Genomic DNA, 24,309 nt, shown 5'->3' on the forward strand with positions numbered 1-24,309 from the left:
GACGCAGATTCAGTGAGCTGCTGGAAACACTGCTCTTTCACATGGATCTCGAGCCTCAGACTGAGATCTGCCGAGATGCAAACCATGCTTTCATGCCGTTTACAGCTGACTCTGATCCCATCAACAGAATGTTGCAGCAGAAATCGACACCCATCAAACCAGCCACCATTTTTTCAATCTCCTCTTCCCGTTTTTGAGTAAGCATGTGTGAACTGTAACCTCAGTTTCCTGTTAGCGTTCTCTTATCTGACAGGAGGAGCACCCGGTGTGGTCTTCTGCTGCCGTAGCCCATCTGGTTCAAGGCTGAAAGCGTTGTGCACTTTAAGATGCTCTTCTGTACATCCTGGTTCTGACAAATAGCTATGTTGGTCACTGCTGCCTTCCTATCATCTCGAAGCAGACATGCCCTTCTCCTCTGACCTCTGGCATTCAACAAAGCATTTTTGCCCAGAGAACTACCGCTCACTCGATATTTTCTCCTTTTTCTCAAACCAGCCTAGCTGGCACACACAACCATATCACTTTCAAAGTCACTCAAATCACCTTTCTTTCCCATTCTAATGCTCAATTTGAACTTCAACGGGTCATCTTGACCGTGTCTGAATGCCTGAGTAGCTGCCATGTGACTGGCCGATTCGATATCTGTATTAACAAGCAGCTGAACAATACCCAGTGCAGTGGCCTTGACAGTAAATGGAGATCTGCAGCACAGCTGGGCCCTGTGTGCAGTGAGATAAAACATCTTGAAGGACTACATAAGAGCTGATAAGCCTGCAGAGAGAAATTCTTTCAGATAAACAGATAGAGCCTGCCTGCAGTCAAACATTTACAGACGTGGCAGAAACATTTTACTCAGAGCCAAAATATTTTTCTATCGATTTTTAAGTCTTAATTTATTCTAGAGCAACACAGACATTATTGTAGGGACTGATTGCAATTCGGTCACTCCTGAAGTTAAGACATTTGAGCCAGTGACCTCATACCAATCTTATCTGAAATTGCAACCATAAAATATCTAGTGTTTTTTTTCATTTGGCAGATTTTCACTGACATTTGCACTTTTGTTTTATCTGTTTACTGAAACAGGTGGAAAAAAAAGAACGAGTAAAACAGAAGGCAGGCCAGCAAAAAGCAGCCAACTAAAGGGATATTTAGGGGCATAAATCAAACTCCAAAGACAGCAGGAGAAAAAGAAGTGCTGCAAAACCACTAAATTCTTGTATTTAAGAAACTGGAATAAGGCCCGGACATTTACTTTTGAGTTAACCATCATTATAGTCAAGTGTCAATTAACAGAAAAGTAGAAATGCATTACTAGTTTTTCTTTTTGGCATGGAGTTTTTCAGCACAACTTTAAACTCTGGTGTGGGAATATTTAATTACCAACGAGGTGTTCAATTGCAAAGTACCTCAGTGCCCTTTTCCATTTTTGCCTGGCTCATTACTTCCCACAAAATGCATTTACATGAGCAGACCAAGAAAGGAGAAACAAACACCACAACCAAAATGCACCATGCCTCTGTAATAGCCTAGTGGCGTACCTGGCTGACTCGGGTCAGAGTGCCGTTGGGTCGATCTGGGCGCTCCTCATCAGACAGCCGCCCGCTACCGAAGCTGTCCATAGAGTGGGAGGAGATGGTGTGGCAGAGCTCCTCGAAGGAGTAGTCCCTATCCCGGCACTTTTTGATCTCATGAAGCAGTTTGGACAGCTCGCTTGTCACAGCATCATCTGAGGAGGGTGTAAGAAATGTGATCCGTATCTATGAAGCCAGTTATTCTCAAACCGTGTACGCCAGCAAATAGAAAATTACTTTCTTTTCATTTTATCACGAAAACAACAAAGAAAAAAAGGTGGAAGAAAATCTTGTATATGCCTGTCTGATTTATTGTGAGATTAACCTGTTTGACAGATACTAAACTCCTCCCCCGTCTGCTTCCTGCTTTGCTTGTGTGTCGCATTAAGGCACACTGTGCTAATCACTTCCTCCCGCTTCCCTCCACGACTCTCTAAGGTAATCAAGGTAATTATGGGATCTGCTGACAATCACTGAGAGGAGAGCAGATCAGCACACACTCAGCAGGTTGCAATGTCATGTTTGTAACACAGGGGGCAGTGCTGGACAAGGTAAGTGTGGAGTGGCAGTGACTGTTATTCTCCACTAAAGGAGCTGCTCTCCATGGCTTTATTCAGCCCATATTGCAAAAAGTAAACAATAGTTCCAACCAAGTTTAGTGGCATTGTTCTTAGAGTAAACTGGACACATGCATTTGGATGATGGACTGGTCTGTAATGTTCCCTTATTTATATAAATAAATGCTTTATACAAATGCCTTTGTAGTTGTTTGGGTATATTATTAAAAATATTTTAAGCCTTGGAGCAGAATGCATAAAGGAATGTGCTACATGGGTTGTTATATATTGTTGTTATCTCACATGTCTACACCCGATTTCTGTCTTTATTTCTACCACTTCCTCTTTTAGAACTAAAAAAGCTGTATTTAGTCACCTCAGAGCTCACGGTCAAGTACTTCAGTTGTATTGTGTCACATGAATGTGTCTGCATACTTACTCTTGTGTCTCAGTGAAGGGGACGCAGAAGGCGAGGGAACAGAAGTTCGAGGTGTAGGGACAGGACACGTGCGGACAGGCTCCTCCAGGATGCTCAGCTTCTCCATCTCGTCCATCATATATTCTACAGACACGTGGAAACAGCGGGGAATTAAGAAGATGGACGATGAAGCAGACGAGATGAAAGCGATGTGAATTAAGGGGAATGTGAAAATATGCCAGGAAGACGGGAATAACGAGCAGAAAGGGCACAGAGTGGAGGAAGAGTTTGGAGAGTGATCGAGGAGGGAGAGCGAGAGAGAAAAAAATCATTTCAGGATTTTACCGGATCAATATAATAGCACACAGCCATCAGTATTATAAACAGCTTGAGCTGCATTCAATTCGCACTTTTCCCCGCACCGCAAATTCACTTCACAGCTTCTGCTAATAAAGCAATCTGCTATTCATGAAGGTAAAACAGAACAAATGATGTGGCTAGGGAAGGAAAGAGGAAGAGGAAGGGAGAAAAGGGTCCAGGTGAAGGGCCAGAAACAAAGTTCAACACTTGCTTAACTCAGGCAAAGCACACGAATACACTTGCAGACAGAAATTAGGTGGCAAATTCCCTGCAGAGTCCTAATGAGGGAGCCGGTTAATGTCAGGAGGAGTGTTTGTGCGTGTGGGTATATTTTCATTATTATGAATAGTGGCATTCAGCTCAGTAGTTATGACGAACAACCACATTTGCATACAATTACACTTAGTACTGGAATTTGTATCCGACTCCAAGAAAGCCGAAATGCTCCGACAGATTTATTAAGTTCCATAAACAGCAGAGAACATAAAGTGCAGTGTCTTTATAAAATAATAAAATAATCCACTGAACTGTAGTACACAGCCAGTAGCTGATGGGCAGTACAAAATGAACTTGTTAATTCAAACAGTCGGATGAATCGTGTGCTGTGAATCCAATGAGAATCTATTCATAACGAGGTGCCTACGGCAACCAGAAAGCCCCTCGACTGGTACAATTGAGTAAATGACAAGTATTCTGCTCTTTGCGTCTCTGTCTGTGTGTGTGTTTGTGTGTGTGTCCTTTTCCATCTCCTCTCCAACAGGAAATGGCATGCAGCTGATCTTTTCACTGAGTCACAGCTGCGTCCTTTCCCTCTCTCTCTCACACATTCACTCTCCAATTTATGCTGAAGTCCAAATCTCTGTTTGCACTTCTAATTTAGAGAGACAAGCTTTTCACGGCTGCCATTTCTGACCAATATCCACAATCACATGAATTTTTGACTTTTAAGAAGCTACGTTCATTTCATAAACATATTTTCTAGCCTCACTTGTGTGCATATTAACAAATATTCCCCTCAAACTGTGATTGTATATGCACAGTTCGGGATGTGAACAGCTAAGATTGCCGAATTAAAGCCAGACAGCTGCACTGTATTGACATCTTCAACCCCAGTTATCCACATAATCACTCTTCATTCTTGTAAATACACATGTGTAAACAAGCAAATCCACAGAACTTTATTTTAAACTCTATCCATTCTCTTCTGCTTATCCAAATTAGGGTCGCAGAAGTTATTTTTAACTGTAGAGGAAATCCCAAATATACCAAATAAAGCTAAATGTTAGGAGTAAGTGTACAAAACAGGGAGCAAGAATCTAGTAGGTGGTGCTGCTACAGAGGCTATACGGCATTTGGTTAGCATACACTGACTGGTGAGTTACATATATTACTTTTCTGTCTGTTTAACAATCACTTACTTATGTTGGTTTAATATGAATGTCAGTGTGGGAGGTCTTTATCACAGGGAAAAGCTGAAAAACGTTTGAAAGTCCAAAATGTATGTCCTTCACATTTTCTTAAGGATTCTGGCCACCGGGCCTGGTGTTTGACTGTCTTGAATCTGAAGTCAATAACATGAACGTCCTGTCTTGGATCAAAAATTCAAGCTGGTGCTGGTGTTATGATGGGGTGTCCAACTGGGCATTGTTTCAATTCAATTCAATTCAAATTCTTTATTGTCCCAAAAGGGAAATTAGTTTAGCAACAGGATAAAGGTAAACAAAAAATAATATAAAATAACAATAATAGTAGTAGAAAATCCCAGAACAGTTATATGGCATTTAGGAGACAGGATGCAGTAGGGATAAAAGCAGCCTGCAGTCTTTTGGTCTTCCTCAGAGGTACTCTAAAACAGCAGCCAGAAGGCAACAACTCAAGCTCACTGTGAAGTGGATGGTTCGAACAATTAACAATAGAATGAGCCTTTCTAAGCACATTTTTATTGTAAATGGCCAAAAGTCCATCTTGCCAGCGCCCTGAAATTTTGCTAGCAGTTTTTACCAAAAGACCCAACCGATTCTTATTCTTCACCGTCAGGTTACCAAACCAGGCAGCGATCCAAAAAGACATCACAGATTCGATAAAACTTCTATTAAACAAAGACAACATCTCAGATGAGACATTAAAAGATCTCATTTTCCTTAAAAAGAACAGTCTTTATTGAACTTTTTTAGTAGTGGCATCAGCGTGAGATTCAAAACACAGTTTATGGTTAAGTACCACACCTAGATATTTGTAACTCTCAACGATCCCAATATCAGCAGTTTTAACGATAGTGGGTGATGAGCTATAAGAGGACTTCCTAAAATCAATAATCATGTCTTTAGTTTTTGGCAAATTTAGTGAAAGGAAGGCCTCATCACACCAATCCACAAAATCATGTTTAAACACCACAGCCTTGAGTATTGTTGCTGACCATGTCCATTCCTTTAGGACACAGTGTACCAATCTTCTAATGGCTGTTTCTAACAGGATAACTCATCATTTCACAAACTCAGATCATATCAAACTGGTTTCTGGAACATGCGCTCAAATGTTCACCGAACTCAAAGGGCCTCCACAGTCACCAGATCGCAATCCAATAGAGAACCTTTGGGATGTAGTGGAACAGGGCAATATTGAATCTATGCCTCGAAAAATTCAGTAAGTGCTGAAGGCAAAAAGCAGGTCTAACCCACTACTGCTGAGGTGTACCTAATAAAGTGCTGAGTGTACATCATGTAGTTTTAATAAATGGCTTGAACAGAGTCCAATTCTGTTATGTAGCAGAGCCGCAGACCATTTCTAAAGCTCACTGCTCTTCATTAGCAAAAAATAAATTACGCAGAAGCTTTAGATGTTGGGTTTGGGGGCCGCTTTATGAACTGAAGAAGTGAATTTTAGCCCATTGTTCACTATACCTTTAGCTGGTTAAGACTCCAGAGGTAAGCATGTGCTGTTTAGCTCCTAACTCTGCCTGACTGATGAGAATCACAAAAGAGAACTAAAACTAAAAAATATTTCGCAGAGAGGAGAGCAACTAGCTATGTGAAATACTCCTGATTTTTCAAGATGTGTGGGTGGGTTCTTCGCAACAACAAACCACTTCCACTTCACATATGTAACTCTGAAGCAAGTAGAAGGGTAATAAAGAACAACTCCATGTTAAGGTTTAAAACAAAAGACAAATGTAGACATTTTTCCCTGATTTTGTTATTTGTTTACGCCTCAAATTGTTGTAGTGCTAAACTTGAAATAGGAAACTTGAATCACTAATTACATCTAAATTGTTCTGCCCTTTGCATCGCTGTGCATTCCCTGGTTTAACGTCAGCTTTCTGTCTGTTATTTTCTAACCGTGGACGATTTGTTACATTCCTGGGGCTCAATCTCTGCTCCCCTTTCTATCTTTGTCTCCTAGTTAAGACTGATTAGCGGTTAATTTAGGCTCTCCTCGTTCGCCTATCCCTCCAATCCTGTCTGTCTTTATCTCACTCTCTTTAAATCATGCGCAACAACACGCCTAACGTACACCCACAGTCTACACAATGACAGATAGCGAAGGCCTCCAAGCCACAGATTAGAGCGTTCAAACTGAACCTCATAATCACTTCAGGATAAAACTGTCTTTAGAAGGTGCAATATGGAGAATCTTTGGGTCCGCGGGGACTGCGGCGCAAACTCACACAAACAAGCACTGGTTGCACACAAAACCCACTGCAGTGAGGACAAGAGCAAAAACAGGGATCTTAATGGCAGGTGGAATAAAGTGAAGACACTGAAAATGACAGCATGCTTTTTCTTTTTGGGCCATAAATTACAGTATAGCTGGATATAACTGCAGTACTCCTCCAGCCTCGATCATTTTGAAAACTCCTAAACATAGACTATAAACTGTGTATTAAAAACATTAAGATTACCTTGACTTCCATTTGCAATTCCTGAGTTTAGCGTTATCAGAGAAGCAGTTGCCATATTTAGAGAAGTGTATGGGTGTATTGCATATTCATCACTCTCCACCATTTGCACTTAGAACTCAAGAAGCTTCTCGAATGAGGGGTGAAAGGTTTTCAAGAAACTTAAAGAAGTCCAGACGCTTCTCTTTCCAAGCTCCTTAGACTACCATGACCTGGATGACTGAGAACCTTCAGTTACATGTTTCAGATCAAAGAAATGTTTGTATTAGACAAAGATAACCTGAGTAAATTGGTTATCTTTGTCCAGCATGGACAGCATGTCAAATCATCTGAATGGGATCAGTTTGGACTTTGAAAAGGCAATTCCAAAACCGTCTTCAGGACATGAACTGGTGACCGGACATTCTCCTTCATGAGCATAATTCATGGTTCCATCGATTATAGCAAGTCGCCCTGAAGCAGCCCTGAATCATCACACTACTGCCGCCATGTTTGACTATTGGTGTGATGTTCTTTATATGAAATGTTGCATCAGCTTTATGCCAAATGTAACGGGACTCAAACCTTCCTAAATGTTCAAGTTTTGTCTCATTGGTTCACTGTCTGGCAGTAATTGGGCCACTTATTTAATGATTTAACAAGGGTTGGGTTACTTCGGTTATCTTTATTCGATATTAAAATTTGTCTGAAGATCTGAAACATGAAAAAAAGTATGAAAGTATGAAAAAAAAGTATAAATCTGAAAGGGAGCAAATGCTTTTTCCTAGCACTCCCACTTTTATTTTGAAACTATCAAAGGCAGAGTACACCAAGGACAGATCATCGACCAAATCAGCCACCATAAACCAAACATATGCATTTCTTAGGACGGAAACTACAGCACAGGGGCAAAAAGTCCACAAAGAAAGGCATCGTTTACTTCACTCATCATAGCGCGTGGTTTTAAACTTCACAAAAGTAGAAATTCTTGTCAGAGCAGATAATTTTTCAACTCATCAAAGCAAGAAAAGCAAAAATGAAACTGATGCCTGGTGCATTCCAGTTAGCCGAGCCTTTTCCAAATTCAACCATCGTTGAGGATTTTAACAAGGGATTTTCCTGCTTTGACAAGTCGGGATGTTTGAAAATACTATTAAATAGCATCCATCCATCCATCCATCCATTCGCTTCCGCTTATCCTTTTCAGGGTCGCGGGGGGCGCTGGAGCCTATCCCAGCTGTCACAGGGCAAGAGGCGGGGTACACCCTGGACAGGTCGCCAGTCTGTCGCAGGGCCAACACACAGGGACAGACAACCATTCACACTCACATTCACTCGCACATTCACACCTAGTGACAATTTGGATTATCCAATTAACCTATCCCCACAAGCTGCATGTCTTTGGACGGTGGGAGGAAGCCGGAGTACCCGGAGGGAACCCACGCAAACACGGGGAGAACATGCAAACTCCACACAGAAAGACCCCGGCCTGATGTTGGAATTGAACTCAGGACCTTCTTGCTGTGCGGCAACAGTGCTAACCACCGTGCCACCGTGCTGCCCCTATTAAATAGCAAAGCAGCAAAATCCAATATGAAGATGTAAGTCTGACCTTTTATGGCATGCCAAGGTCTTGCTGCTCCTTCACAATGTGTGTCGGTATCAGTATTCATTTATACACTGCTGGAGAACATCTATTATAAGGGTTCTTAAGTAGTTTAGATATGGACTTTATTGCACAGTAGTCATCAGAAATACCATGGTGCTATTTATCCACTGAAACTCATTCCAGAATCTTATTGATAACCATCTATTTTAAAATCCAGCTAAGCAGGTGAGACAAAGAAAACAAGTCAAGGCTAACGTAACTAACTAAACACATACAGGAGCTTGCATTGTCACTGGTGAACTGTTAAATCTTTCTTTTTGTTGTTACATATTTAGTGAACTTATATAAGATTCTTACACCTGAAATGCCCCAGTTTCTCAATTCATCTAAATCAAAAGTGTGTGCGTCTTTACCTTGGATGAGAGCAGTGATCTGCTGGGATTTTGGTGCAGGATGATCCCTCAGAATCTCCAGAGCCGTTCTTCCTTGGCTGTCTCTTAGATTGGTGTCGATCCCTGACACACAAACACACACGAGAAAACACGCATAAAATACAAGAAAAAGAGTGGAAAAGTCAACACCCATTACTTAGTCTAACAATACAGGACCTACTCAGGCTTGCTCATGATAATTCACCTTCACCGCAGATACACAGAACTAAACACATTCAAGCGCAGTATACAAAAATAAATATGAAGTCAGATCTGTAAACACACCTCTCAGTCAGAAACACCAGTGAGCATTTTTTCCAAGATTATAACCCAAATGTTTTGTAGATGAATGCAAATTAGTCCCACACATACACATTCTTGCAATGCTAAGTCACAATCTCAGACAATGACACATAAAAAGACTGCATTCAAAGACTGATGCACAATATCAAATAGGCCATATGTGAAAAATAAATGTCATTCCAATCGTTCTACTGGGAACCATCAGAAATGTATCAAACTGTAATAAAAGGACATTTACACCCAAGTTAGCATTACAGGTTTCTCTTTTTCCTCCTTTTTTTTTTTCATGTGGTTTGTATATTTATCAATGAAGTCTGTAATGTGATTAGTGCTTAAAGGAACTGTAGATGTATTTTACAAAAGAGAACGAGAGGAGATGTCACTCAGAGCTAAAGCTACAAACTACAATAATTAGAGACATGAAAAAAAAAAAAAAAAACACCTAACAGCTCTGTTCAAAACTTGACAAAAAAAAAACCCTTTAAAGAAATCAAATAAAGATGTTTAATGTATTTTTTTTAAATCAAACGACATGAAGCAAAAAACCCATTTGTAATGAGTTTAAAGGAAAAAAGCAGGTGATAAATTTCCAATAAATAAATGAACAATGTTTTATGAAAGCAAGTAACTCTTAGCCTAGCTTAGCATGGTAATTACAAAAAATAGAATAAAGAAAAGAAAACAGCTTGCCTGGCTTTGTCTAAAAGTTCAAAATATGTTGAACTTTTTATTTATCAAAAATGACAAATTTGTTTAAAAGAGAAATGTATTATAACAATAACAGTTTGCGGTTTAATGTTCGTCACGTCCCAGAGTTATGCTAAACTTAGCTTACTGTTTAATCGCATCCAGTTTTTATTTAGTTGTTCTTAACTTTCTATTTTTTAGCCTTTTTTTGATCGGTCAGTAAATAGCAGACCAGAAAGTAGCAGACACTCTAATGACTGGAGGTCCCGCCAAGCTCAGACGCTGCAATGCTCAGGGAAAGTACAAAAATAACCCAAGACCTATATCTCAGATTCCACAAGCTTCAGTTAATGTCAAATATTAAAGTTCATGACAGCACAATTAGAAAAGGACTGAATGAGTATGGGCTGTTTGGAGGGAATACTTAGAGAACAGCCGCTTCTCAGAAAAAAATAAATAACTAAATAAACAACCTGGTAGATTAAATTTGCAAAACTACATCTGAACAAACCTTCAAAAAATGTCCTTTGGACAGATGAGAACAAAGTGGGATGCTTGGCTATAATGAACAGCACATTATTTACATATTTACCGTGCAAACATGAGAGTGCTATCAGAACAACTGACTATATATATAAGGAAAAAAAAAAAAAAAAAAAAAAAAAAATCACATTTACCTACTCAACTTGAATGTCACATGATCCTTTTCTGTGATACTAAAGGTCATTTCTTTGGTCAAAAAATGACTGATGCTTACTTGATAAAGCAGTTACACCAACAAGCCATTCTCTACGCGTAGGCATAGAGGTCCATCCTACACCTCTACAGTAAACCCACCTACCGACAGGCAATATTTTTAGCTATATCGGGTTAGAGCTCAGTGACTCTGACAAGTACAGCCCTCCTTTGATCCAGGATGTTAATAAAATCAAGGCAAAAGGAACATGGCCACCCAGAGGAAATCCTGTAGGAAACAGGAAGTGCTGAAGAAAAGTGGGTGGAGGATGGCAATGATGTCAGAAGGACAACAGTGTCCAGGCTGTTTTAGTAAAAGAACTAACTATACACACATGACTTCGAGCTACTAGTTAAGACAGGAGCTGTTCTACCTTCGGGAATCTTTTTCAGTTATCGCATAAGATGACATAAGACAACACATCCTAATTATGCAGTTGCAGAGAAACTGGACAAAACAATAACAAAGCTTGAAGTGAGGAAGAATGTAGCAAACAGATGTTTGGAGTTCACCTGAGGGCAAATTGATTCACAATTTAGGGAAGGAGAGGGAAAACACAACAAAACAAAAAAATTCCAAACATCTAGCCACAGGTTGAAAAGAAGGGAGAAACAAGGGAAACACACATATAAGGAAACACGCACAGTTTTTGTTTAGCCGGGGTATATTTATAGACCCACCTGAGTCAAGCAGAAGGCGAACAACATCCATCTTCCCAAAGAGAGCTGCCTCATGGAGGGCACTGCCATTCTCGGTCTACAAGAGACAGAGATAGCATTTGTTTATTAATATTAAGTCACTTCAACAATTGAAACTTGAGACAAAAATCGACATCAAAACCAGAAAGCACAAGAGGTGTTACAAAAAAATAAAAGGGAACTGGGATTAAAAGGGAGCAAAAAGGCAATATTTTGATTTGATACAATCTTTTTTTTCCCCCCCTCGCTGGCAGTTAAATGAAAGAGATTCAGAGAGATTAAAACAAGTTACATTCCCTCGCCTCCAAACGGTGCGAGGCCACAGCGATTTCAAACCATTACACAAGCAGCAGGCGCCTGCGTGGAAACGTCCCACTTTCCCTCACCCTACGCTGGCCCGTATCAGCCTCCAGTCCAACTAATAGAGATATTACAGATATGATGCAACACACTGAAACCAGCACGGGGATGGTGCCAGTAAGTGTCTCATCCCGTATCAGCAGTGATGAGAGAGACGATTATTCTGACAAGGATACATTTAAAAAGTCCAACAACATAAAGAACAGTTGTTTAATCACACAGCCTGAGGGTGAGCAGGGCCAAAATAGCTAGACTTAAAGACACTAGGTGTAGAATTTTTATGTTACAGCATCCTTTGCTGATGCTAATGACTGATATCCTAGGATGTGGAAACACACACATCGGAATGTTTTCCATACCAGCGGGCAGAGTAAGCAAAGTAAGCAGCTCGAGAACAAACAGCCTCCAAACAGTTCCATCAAGCACTTAAAGCCTCGTCCACTGAAGCTCCACCCCACAGCCAACAAGACCCAGTATTCACTATCAACATGCCAGACACTAGAGTACATCCACACAGGGTCTTTTTATAACAGATTCCCTTCCTGACAAAACCCCACAGATTTTTTTATTTAACTAAAGTCAAATCTATTTTAAATAACCTAAAGTTAAAATTTATTGGAGGGCCAGTATTGGGCCGATATTATTGGCCAATATTTGGTGCTTGTTAATATATCAGTAATGGCATTTATTAAAGCACTCTGCTGTTGGAAACACACATACAGTACAACTAGCTCCATTCTCCATGCTTCTCATGAAAAAGCGACAAATTGTCAATGCTTGGGAGGAAGCGAAGCGTAGCTTTATATAAGTTTTGCATTTGATACCAAGGAAAACAGGATGCTTTGTAAACCATGTTGAGCAACTCTCAAGGGTAATAAAACAACAACCATTTACACTTTATATTTAATCAACTTTGATGTAGTACTATAATCTTATAATATTTAGTCGACTAAAACTAAAATAATTTAGATGCCTAAATTCTAACTAAAACTAAATAACTTTTAAGTCAAAGGATTATGACTAAAACTGGTTCAAATTTTGGTGTCAAAGTCAACTCTGGATAGATCAAAATGTCAGATTTGTAAATTGTCCTTAAAGGTCCTGCATTGGTCGGACTCTACCAAATAGCATGCAGTGAATATGTCCACTGTATTTCTGCTTCAGTCAATTGTTTCCATACATAATCAGAATAATTAGCAAAAATAAGCTAGATCAGGTCAATAGGTAGGGACACTATTACTATTTTAGTGATGTTCAACATCATTCAGCTACTTGAGACTCACGTCCTGCAGTCCAGTTGACTCATTCTGCTCTTGAGATGAGCAGCAAGCTGGAGGGCCACTCCAACCAGAACCAACAGGAGGTAATGAACTGCTACTGCTATGCCTACCTCAGCAAGAACTATTAGCTGCAGCTGGGGAGACTTATACACACACACCCCACTAATAAAGCCAAAAACAGAATGTATATATAGGGGAAACACTGTAACTAGTTTGATGAAGTTACTGCTCTATAGCTTAACAGGACATCATGATCCTGAAGGTCTTTCTGGAACATTAAACATACTAATCTGTGCATGTTGCTGGAAGCAATAGAGCCCATCGAGGATACTAAGGACTTCAACATACACAAAGACACGTGTCTCACACTCGCAGCCACACACACACACACGCTGAACACGTTGCATCCTTCATGGCTGGCTTCCTGACAACACAGATGAAACCCTGGACTGAATAGAAGTCCCAGCCGTAATGAAGACAAATTATCTGGACGACAGCCAGATCTGCCGGTACATACACTGCCAGGAAATGCTGCTCGACGCAACACTACACCACATCAGTGTGATCGTCTTCTGCAGGGAATACTCAACTTTCTCCGTTTCCCCTGACACAAAGGTGTCCTCGCCACATAGAAGGGATTGATGGCAAAATGAAGCTATAATGCCACATGCGACAGCTCCTCTGCCTTTTAAAAGTTCAAAAGGTCAAAGGTCCAGATCTCTCGGAAAAATCCCGCAGGTGTGAATCCAAAGTGGAAACAGACAAAATGTCAAATTTGCAGCGCCTGTGAGTTTATCACAATGTGGATGTCTCCCCTGCAAAACGAAATCTCTGCCCTCATGCATGAAAGAGGAGGTGGTATCTCAGGAAGAGATCCACCCCCTATTCTAGTACACACATCTTGCCCTCCTGAACCTCCTTTACCACTTCCTGTCCTGTTTCCCATAGCGATTATGCAGTGATGTCATGAGGAAACAAGGAAGGCAGTTCTTACTCCGAATTTCCTGGAATTGAAAGGCAGATGAATCGGTTTAACGACAGCACGCAGAAATGCAGCACTGACTGCTCATGATGGGACGACGAGGTAAATGTGTGAATGTGAATGCTCACATCATCCCTCTTGCTTATGCTTGACAAAAAAAAAAATAGGACTATATTAATCAAAAGAGCTGCACTGCAGGCAATAATGACCTAAAGCATATTTTTATGCTAGCCAGTGTTGGAAATAGCAGTCAGCTGTGTTTGTGAACAAAGATGTGTGTATCTGTACTAGAGATGGCACGATACCACTTTTTTATGTCCGATACCGATACCGATATCATAAATTTGGATATCTGCCGATACCGATATGAATCCGATATTGTGTTTTTTAATCAATAAAACTGTTTTTTTTAATATCTTGCTGCATTTTGTATAAGTTCATACTCAAGTTTAAATAAACAACAACACTAAAGCTATTCTGTTATACCTGTGTGTAAAAAATACACTGCACCCAAAATATTTCATAGTTCAGCAACACTGATCAATCTAATAAACCTTACCTAACTTAAAACCTAACTTAAACCTACACCATCCTCCCTATTCTGGTATTTTAAAGAGTACTTAGCAGAAATATTAAGCAACCTAACTAATAGGGTTGCAAACTCCCAAAAAAAAAAAAAAAAAAAGGGAACCACCCCCACCCTCCACCTCATGATGCTTAATCGATGTAATCAACTTTAATTTGATGCAGGGTGAAAAAAATGCACAGAAACAAATTATTTTTCAAGAATAATTAAATAGATTCAACATCTTTCTTCAACAGAATTGCAGAATTCACAGACGGTACCTTCCCAAAGGAAAAAGTACTATAGCTTACTAGGGTATATAGACTTAAGAGTTAGAATATATAGTAATGGACTTCTATACATTTTACATCAGATTAAAACTTTGGGTGTAAGATTCAGATAATTATTTATTAAAAGCTACATATTTTAAATGAGAATAAGAAAGAAAAGTATGTCATTGTGCCCCTTTTCCTGTTCATGCCCTATCGGCCCCCCCTGGCTAAACTTTGCTAGATCCGCCGCTGCACAGTTACCAGCCGTCAGCTACGTGAAAAGGATCCTGGTGTAGAAAGTAATATTAAATACATTCTAACAACAGCTTATCAAGCTTAAACATGCTGCTGTTGTTCAGCCGCTGGTTTCCTCTTTCTGGCGCGAAGTGGGCCAAAACAAAGAAGAGAGACGGACTCCCGACAGAAAAGCCGATCAGCTGATCATTAAGCAGTTTCACGATTGAAGTAGCGCAGGAGAGGGAGAGAGAGAGAGAGAGAGGCAGTCGCTCCATATATCGGTTGTTAAGCTTAACATGGGAACGCTTTACAAACATTCAGAGATGAACTTACACACTTGCTTTACTTCTCTCTGGGATAACTTCCTCAGAGATGAAATGCTGGTTTGGTAGCGAGGCTACAAATACACACAGCCGCTCTATCACATGAGGCATACTGCTGCAACGTGCTACGGTTATGAGCCGAGTTACGCCGTGTTGCAAGTTTTGTGAGATGCTTTTTTTGATATTTAATGGATCGGAGTGCATTTTTTATTTTTCGCCGATATCCGATCCAGTAATTTAGGTCAGTATCGGACCGATACCGATACGTAATATCGGATCGGTCCATCTCTAATCTGTACTAAACTTTTGCCCCGTGTTGGCTATAGGTCAGTCAGTGGCGCGTTCCCTACATACTGTAGGGATTTCCCCTCATTATTATGGGAACAGACAGAGGATGAAAGAGTGTGTGAGAGCAAGAGAAAGAGAGAGGAGAAAAGAGAGAAAGTGCGCTGCTTGTATAAATTATTCATTCTCACTCACACAGACCTATATGGCATGACTCCAATTACTGACCTGTACACACACACGCTCTCTCTTTTACACACACACATGCACAATTTGCTTTCCATTCTTGGAATGCCATCTGTGAGTCACCCACAGCATCCACTCTGCACCGTCAACATTATAGTACAGTCCTGACAGTGCGGCCTTGCAGAAAATACAGAGAGAAAGAACGAGCGAGGCAAGAGGAGGGGAAATGGAGAAGAGCGGAAAGCAGGTGGGGAAAAGAGGACAACTCGACACTTGCTGTGTTTCTCACCTAAGTGGCATTAAAAAAGCCTTTGCTCTTCAGGGAAGCCATTAAGTCTGCTTGTTTACCTGATGTTATTGCAACTGAACATCAAATGCAAACAGCCACATGGGGCTTTTACAAAAACAAAAACTGTATATTAAAGGGAGTCAGGTCTGAAAAGTGTAGCCAATGCTGTGGAATCATTATTGCTATATCCATCTTTTACGTGCAGTCTATGAGTAAAACCAGGAGAGTCCAATTACCGTGCAACATGAAGATTAAATGAAAACCCCATTTTAACAGAAATGCCTACCATTACAGTCGAGCAGTGTTTGACCCCTGTTCCAGGTCAGGTGACATGTGTAGGCTCACTCTAATTGACCATCAAGTTTAACCAACCAAAGAGCCAATTTTACTCGCCAAATGTGCAACAGCTACTCTCAAATTATCATCCAACGTATGATAATGATAGCTAATAGAGCAAAAGAGAACTCGATGCCTCTGCATTATTTTCAACAACAGACACGAGCAGAGCAAAAGTCAAGGGTAAACTGAGGAGAAGATTTGAGATATCAGACTTGCAGTGCTCTTGATCAGTAGGTAGAGAGGAAAAGTAAGAAAAGGGGAGAGCGGAGGATTTGCAGAAGTGTGAATAGTGGGGGAGATGAGGCAAATCAAAGGCGTGTAGTGTTCATCTTCTCTAGACACATGGAGCCTCAGGCCAAATCCCTGCAGAGAAACACAGCCCTCCTCTTCAGATCTGAGCAGGCATGCACACATTCGGGCATAAACAGACACCGCAGCGTGTAACAAGGACAGAAGGCAGAGAAGATAGGTGCAGTGCCACTGAGTCATGCATATCCTCACTGTGAGAGCCTCACAGTGATTCTCATATCCAAGAGGTCAAACTGTTTTCGTCCTTCCAGATATGGAATCCACACAGACACACATCCACGTCCGTGCCCACCAAATTCTTCTTTGCTACACATTCTAATGGACGCTGTCGCATTACGACAAAAAGCTCAGATTTGTTTTGTAGTCGCAGACCCTCCTCCATCCACATGCTATTTATACTGTATATAAACTGTACTTTACACAGCCAAAAAAAAGGGAGAACGTAGCATCTGTTACGCCATATGTCTCAGCAGTGAATGAACATAGAGTCAGATCAGATTTTGGCACCAGCAGAAGTTAACTTCTAGAGTCTCTCAGATCCACATAGCAGCAGCTACACATTTCAGATCCATAAAAGCTTCCGGGGCACTGAAGGACATTTCCTATAAAGGCTTTGATGGATTGTTTTGTCGTATGTGTGTACAAACTCTGATCGATCCCTGTTTCTATAGCTTCTAAGCTGAAATGTCCCTTGATTAAGAATCAGCAGCTTTAGGGGGCTTTAGATTCTGACTGAGCTCTGAAACTCCTGGAGCTGCTTTTCGGCTTCAATCCTTCAATCCAACAGAACCAACTCCAGTAAAGAAGCATGAAACAACAACGTCCAACACTGTAAAACAGAATTTTGAGCTTTTTAAAATAAAAACTTTACGTTTTATTAATACTAAACATTCATTTAGTAAATCAGCATTTCTTTTTCATGTAGAAAAACTGAGATGTATTATTGAAATTGCATGTTTCTTTCTTATTTTAAGACACCTCAGAGATGAAATGTGTAGTTACTGACACTGACAGAAAAGTGGCATTTCACTAGTACAGCCTACGTAAGATCCAAGTGGGCTCTATATGCCATATAATGTAAAATGAGTTTCACATACCTGTTTAGACCCCTGTCTTGTTTAAAAGCTCGTACCTGGACATTGTTTGCAGTGAAGTAATATTTCTGGTGAAAATGTTGAATTTTAAAAAAGTGAATTTGTTTAATAAAACATAGAAATACAAAGTATGGACTTAAAAGTGGCTAACCCCAGTAAATTATATCCATACAGTGTTTGATGTTCATCTCCGGTCAGGTGATATTGGCAGCAGAATAAGCATCAGCACTCCTCCTCAGGCATCCAAAGACCTCCATGCCATTTAAGATAAAGCGCATGCAGTGAGCTCTGGGTCTACCCTGGGGTCTCTTAACAGCTGGCCACACCTGGAAAGACTCCAAAAGGTACTCAAGAGGCATCCTGAGCTGCTGCCCGAACCACCTCAGCTGGCTCCTTTCCATACAAAAGAGCAACTCCTGGTTAATGTAATCTCCGCCAAAAATCTCATAAGTCTTGTTCTAAACTACACATTGTAAAAGGGAAATGAACTTTAGCTGCAAAGTGTGCGTAATTTCATTCTTTCAGTCATCCATAAGCACGGCTTGGAACATAGAACAAATCCTGAGCCTCGTCTTCAGTCCACGTTCTCTCCTCAAAAAAACAACCCCATTAATGCTGACTTTGCAGGACTTTAGAACAAATACAACTGTTTACCAGCTGTTTTAATGAATAATGAATTTAACCTGGTTCTAAACTACACAACTTCTGTCACAATGGCTTGCACATTAGACACCCCAAACCAGCATATAATGAGTGATGACCTTATAATAAGCTGTGAGATGTGAGAATCACAAGCGGTTTTATATTTTGAAGTAACAGCGCCATTATTGGTACACATTGATGATCTGTCCAGATAAAAAACTAACAAGCCCACTAAGCCAATGATCAGCTGTGGTGTTTTTCTGTGCCGGGTCAAAATAAAGCTTGTGGTGTGAGCAATCCAGTAATAAGTCCAAAGAGACCCGTTAATACAGTAAAGGGCTATATTTCCACATTTAACACAAGTGAAGGTCAAACAGTTCCGCTTTTCTCCAGAGAAAGACAACAGTGCTCAAGAAATCAGCAAAGCGTGGCTGCATTTTGACAAGACTTCACAAAAGCAAATGGTCCAGAAAGGGTCGGGACTAAGTTGTATTTGAATCGCCCAGACAACTCAGAATACACAAAAAGACAAAATATAAAGGTGAGAGGAGAGGTCCAAACATCACATCAGAAACCGAGCAGTGATGAAGCTCCACATACTGTAACCGACACCGCGTTTTCCTTTCCTCTAATGAAAATATAAAGAGGTGTGTAAAAGGAGGGCCCTCCTTTTACACACCCTGTCCTCTTTCTCCTGCTCTTACAGTCTGTTCTCCCAATTAATTATTCATCCTTCCCCACCACCAAACCATAGGAGCCATGTACCACATAAATATACATACAGTATATGTTCTCTGATACATACACACAGATGAAGGAAGCACATAGATTCAAAAGAAGAATCTTCCCAGCATCCATGCATGTGGTCATCTGCATATGTAAAAATAAAATCAACTATTTTCTTTTATTAAATCAGAAAACTGCAAGATGACAGGAGGAAGGTTATTTTGAAAGATTTAGCAAAAAGATAAATAATTTTTCAAGTTTTGTAAAAAAATGTTTTTTATTTTAATCCAATCTATATCAGATAATAGGAACAAAATGTTAAATTCAAGTACCTACCTGGCAAACATATCTTGTCTTAAATGTTTCAGTTGCTGTAAATATATATCACTTTCAAAGTAAACACCTCTAAAGTACAAGATTTCTCATTTTCTTACTGACTGGACCACAATAAGAAGGCGCTGTTATTGTTTAGCGACTCATTAAAATTCATTAATCCCAAAGTGTGTCCAGCTGTCCATTTTAACAGCGTACAACAAATTCAGCAGATTAGGTTTAAAAAGGAATGTGGTGGTGCCTTCTTACCACGCAGTTTACGTCCATGCCGGCCTCAAGCAGAGTCTGGATGGTGCTGTGGTGTCCGTTGCGGGCAGCCAGGTGAAGCGGAGTGTGTAGCCGAGTGTGACTGGTCATGAGGTTGGGGTGGGCACTCACCAACATGCGCACCACCTGGCCACAAAAACACACAGCCACACGTTAGTGACAAAAACAGCAAACATATAAGGAAACTAGGCCACTTGTCACCTTCTTACACCTGCTAAAAGCTAAATTACACCAAACACAAATTTCAAAGTGAAGGTCAAAGGAAGGCCTTGCTTCATTTTGTAGCCATGTTAGCAGGATTAAAATCCCAAGCAGCTGCCTTGGACCTTTGATTAATAAATAAATAAAGCAATTATATTATTTGTCATCCACAATTAGCGCACATCGTGCTTGTGTGGTTGGGTGTGGTGATTTAAAACAATATCACAGCACATACAGGTCTTTTCTCTGTAAACCATACAGATGATTGAGTGGGAAAAGCCCGGTAGATCCGTAGTTTGTGAAATATTAATAGACAAACCAGTCTGCAGAAACACTCATGCCCCATCCAATCATGCACCTTGGTTTCACATCATCCATTCATCAGTGGATCATCAACTGGAGAGGATGCTTGACGATGAATTAGTGATGCTGTCCAGAACCAGCCTATGACTTAAAGTGTGTTAATACTTGTACTTTGGACTACTTTATAAGTTTCTTCCTTAAAAACAAGTCACAAATTTAAAATATTCTATTAGTTGTTTAAACCTGCTACCAGCAGCTGTCATTTTAGAGGCCAAAATCAACAGTCCAGAAATGAGAAGTCTGCTTTAGTATCATCAAACTTTCTGTAAAATTTCCTTGCAAAATTCAAAATCATAAATTCAAGCTTGCAGTTCCTGAGCTGCTTGACTAAGTGGGATGCTAAGCAAACACTGAAGATTGATAATCAGCAGCTATTTTTAATTTTTTCAACCAATCGTGAAAGACAATATCCTTTAAAACTCCTGTCAAAAACGCCAATATTCTGTGGTAAGAGGCTCCTGTGCTTTTAAGTGATAGTGAATGACGTTTGTTTAATAACTCAGCTCGCCAACAGGCAGTTCTCTCGAAAGCTTCCTCCCTTTAATGTGCATCTTTGCGCGTGCGTGTGCATGCATGTGTGTGTGTGTGTGTGTGTGTAGTAAACTTTTGCCCTGTGTTAGTTAGATCTCCATGCAGCAGGAGCTTCCACCACAGGGATTTCCCTTCATTATTATGCAGAGAAAGGAGAGGAGAGAGAACTACCGTGCTGCCTTTATAAATTATTCATTCACTCAGACAAACGTGTATGACTTGACTGCAATTACTCACTACCTTAGCAGAAAGAATGTGTGATTGCATTTGAACGTCAGCAAGCACTTGTAGCACACGCCTCTGTGTGGGATTGCGCTCGCATGTGCACGCTTTTTGTCACATTTTTGTCGCACTTCTTTGTGTCTGCCTTTCTATGGAGTAAAGACAATATTTGAGGGTTTTTTCCCCCAACACATATGTATCAGTTAAATTTAATTTGCGGGTATGGAAGGTCTGATTCCTTTGCCCTGTTAATTCTTCACCTGCTGCTTCCTCTTACCTGCCAGCGAGGAGCTTGGACAGGATACACAGTGCATGAAGAGGTTAAAGTACAGTAAATCATCCCCATATCAGCCTCCTAACCAGTATATCGACAAAAGCATCACCTAGACTGAGAAACCAGTGTGTATCTTTGGGGGAGAGGATGCTCTTCAAAAATCTTTACAAGAACAAATACCTGCATTTAACCGCGCTTTCTTTTAATTGCGATCCCTTCTGCTGCCTTTCGAGCAAAGTACTCTGTAAATAAAATGCAGCTAATTTATTCTTCACTCCAAATTGCAGAGGATTTGTGCCTCCTGTCAGCTACATTAAAAGCTTAGCTAATTATTTTTTTTTACCCATTTTGTCACTTTGAAATTTTTTTATTAATGTCATTGGAGTTTCAATTCAATTTTAATTGCAAATTAAACTGATTAGGGAGCCCTTTTCCTCGTGTGGACTGTAGCAGATGTTTGTATCACATTCTTATGCATGGAATGCCACCTAAGTCCTCTATATGGAGCGGCTTTTATGGAAATTAAAGCTTCTCCGATGTAGAAAAGGTCAAAACCTAAACAGGTTGAGGTATTCTTTTATATCTGTTTTGACTTCAAGCCCTTGCATGCTCATTATTCAGGAGAAGATGCATCCGTTAAGTAAATATTAAAGTGCTGGGAAGTCAAGGTGATGACGTTTTAACCATTTATGTCTATATTTTATAGACACACCTACATACATACACACACACTTATATATATATATATATATATATAGACAGACAGATAAATAGATCTTTTCTATCTAACAGTTCCAACTGTCTTGTATTGTATGTTGGATTAAAAAAATCCCTTTCTCTTTGAAATCTTTTATTCTCAAATTACACTCATCAGCCACTTTATTAGTTACATCTTGCTGGTACTGAGTTGGACACCCTTTTGTCCTCAGAACTGCAGTAACTCTTCAACGCACCGATTCAACACGGTGAAGGAAACATTCCTTACCTCTGACATCAACAAGACATTTTAACCCAGAACTGCTGCTCACTAGATATTTTCTCCTTTTCTACTCTGGAGGGGGTTGTGCTGGAAAATCCCAGCAGATCAGCAGTTTCTGAAATACTCAGACCAGCCCATCAGGCACCAACAACCACGTCACATTCAAAGACTTTAAAATCACTTCTGATGCTCAGTTTGAACTTCAGCAGGTCGTCTTGCTACGTGGCTAAATGCACTGAGTTGGCTTATTGGCTCAAACTAAAACTAGTGCTTCCCTTCTCGTTTTTCTTAGCATCAAGTAATGATGTTTTCATTGATCAGATATTCTCACAGACCTGCAGTCGGCCGTACAGTGCTGCCAAGTCTAGAGGAGTCTCCTGTCGGCTGTTTCTCATGGTGGGGTCAGTCAGCTCCTGCAGCAGTACTGAAACCACCTCAGAGTGTCCATACTGGGCTGCACAGTGGAGTGCAGTTTCCTTCTCATGGTTCTGTGGAAGAACAGGGAAAAAATATTGAAAAGAGTGAAGTTGAGGGAAGGTGGGGGGTAGTGAACTTAGGAATTATTGGAATAATAAAGAGTCAGAGACATGAAGTGAAGTGAGCCATAGAAACATGGCGAGATGTATGGAAGTGATAAGAAAGGTGATGAAATTTTAAGAGAGATAAGGTTAGGAAAATGGAATGTAAGTTTGATGGCAATATAAGATACAAGAAGGTGGTGATTTATAAGTAGGGCAAATGTGGGTGAAATGATTGAGATATAAAGGAAGAGAGGAAGGAGGAGGAAGGAGCAGTTAGCTTTATTTATTGGCCCAGTGATATGGGGAAGCTACATTTCACTGCAGAGATTTCTGCTACACATATGAAACACATATCTCAAGTGGTATATCATTCTGCATGTACAAATTCCAAAAGGCTATCAGGATTGAGAGACCTGCTAGGAGAAATCTATGGTGTCCTGTCTGTGTAACAGAAGCAACGGTAACCCACTGTGCCTTCGAATGATTAAATACTTCATTATACGCTGTTATGTACTTGGATGTTTTTAGCTTTATATCACCTCACTGCCAATTAATCAAGCTCCACTGTTAATACACATTTAAAAAATCCTTAATGCATCACATTTCTCACCTCAAAATATTGAGGGTTCTTAGATAACACTGTGCAAGCTTTTTGTTTGTTTGTTTGTTCTGGATTCCTGAACATTCCTGTCAAGAGCAAGTAATATGTTAAAATTGAATGTTTGGAATTCCAGTCTTGATTTTTAGAATTGCACTGATTGACTGGGTAGGGACCAAAATCAGCCGACTTCCAGTGTTCTCAACCCGGGCTCATGACTGGCAAGGGCCCGCCACAAGCCAGTAGCCTCGGTATGAGCAGTTACGAGAAATATTATATAAAAAGCATCAATGTCCCTTTTTCTGTTAAATTTATTATCGCACTGGAAAATGTATCTGACAGTAGCTGACATTTTGTTTTGGTATATAAGTCTGCTGCACCTGCTTTTGTTTGACAAGATTAAATATGTGAGGTAAAGGTGGGTGAACAGCAACTTACTGTTAGTTCAACATTTGTACCTCTTTCCAGCAGCAGATCACTGTTTACAGTTTAAGTCAGAGAAGATCCTGTAACTTACTGCAGTTTGTGGGAAACTGTCAAGTTTAATCATCTCCGTTATGAAAACAATGGTTTGCATTGAAAAAAAAGTTTTCGCATATGCTGCGAAATCAGAATCAGGAAAAATAATATCAGCAGATAACACACACACAAAAAATAATAATAATAATTTGCTTTTATCTCACTACAGCATACAAATGTATCTATGTTTTGTCTACTTTTGCTTATCTTGACACTTTTGAATGTAACTGAATTAAAAATCTGATAAAATATATATATTTTGACATTACTATACTGTAAAACATTAGTATCATCAGTATGTCCTGTTGCCTGTTTACACATTATTCAGCTACCTGATTAAGTCTGGCTATTGTGTTATTTTTAGC

The 24,309-nt window shown here is 40.1% G+C and overlaps 1 protein-coding gene across 5 annotated transcripts in view; it reads right to left on the bottom strand.

The window, feature by feature from the left end:
• anks1b (ankyrin repeat and sterile alpha motif domain containing 1B) overlaps nt 1–24,309 on the bottom strand; it is a 262,310-nt gene that overhangs the window by 151,379 nt on the left and 86,622 nt on the right. For 4 of the 5 annotated variants that reach the window (XM_031758546.2, XM_039600939.1, XM_031758542.2 and 1 more), the window contains 6 exons: nt 22,642–22,794; nt 19,719–19,862; nt 11,230–11,305; nt 8,806–8,907; nt 2,571–2,693; nt 1,542–1,729 (listed from right to left, as the gene is read on the bottom strand). In XM_031758546.2, the coding sequence (XP_031614406.2) occupies nt 1,542–1,729; nt 2,571–2,693; nt 8,806–8,907; nt 11,230–11,305; nt 19,719–19,862; nt 22,642–22,794 (786 nt within the window). Of the gene's footprint in view, nt 1–1,541; nt 1,730–2,570; nt 2,694–8,805; nt 8,908–11,229; nt 11,306–13,477; nt 13,498–19,718; nt 19,863–22,641; nt 22,795–24,309 lie in introns of those variants that run through there. The other variant, XM_031758561.2, reaches the window with a different exon arrangement.

This window comes from Oreochromis aureus, linkage group 17, assembly GCF_013358895.1.
Source record: "Oreochromis aureus strain Israel breed Guangdong linkage group 17, ZZ_aureus, whole genome shotgun sequence".
Classification (NCBI taxonomy): Eukaryota; Metazoa; Chordata; class Actinopteri; order Cichliformes; family Cichlidae; genus Oreochromis; species Oreochromis aureus.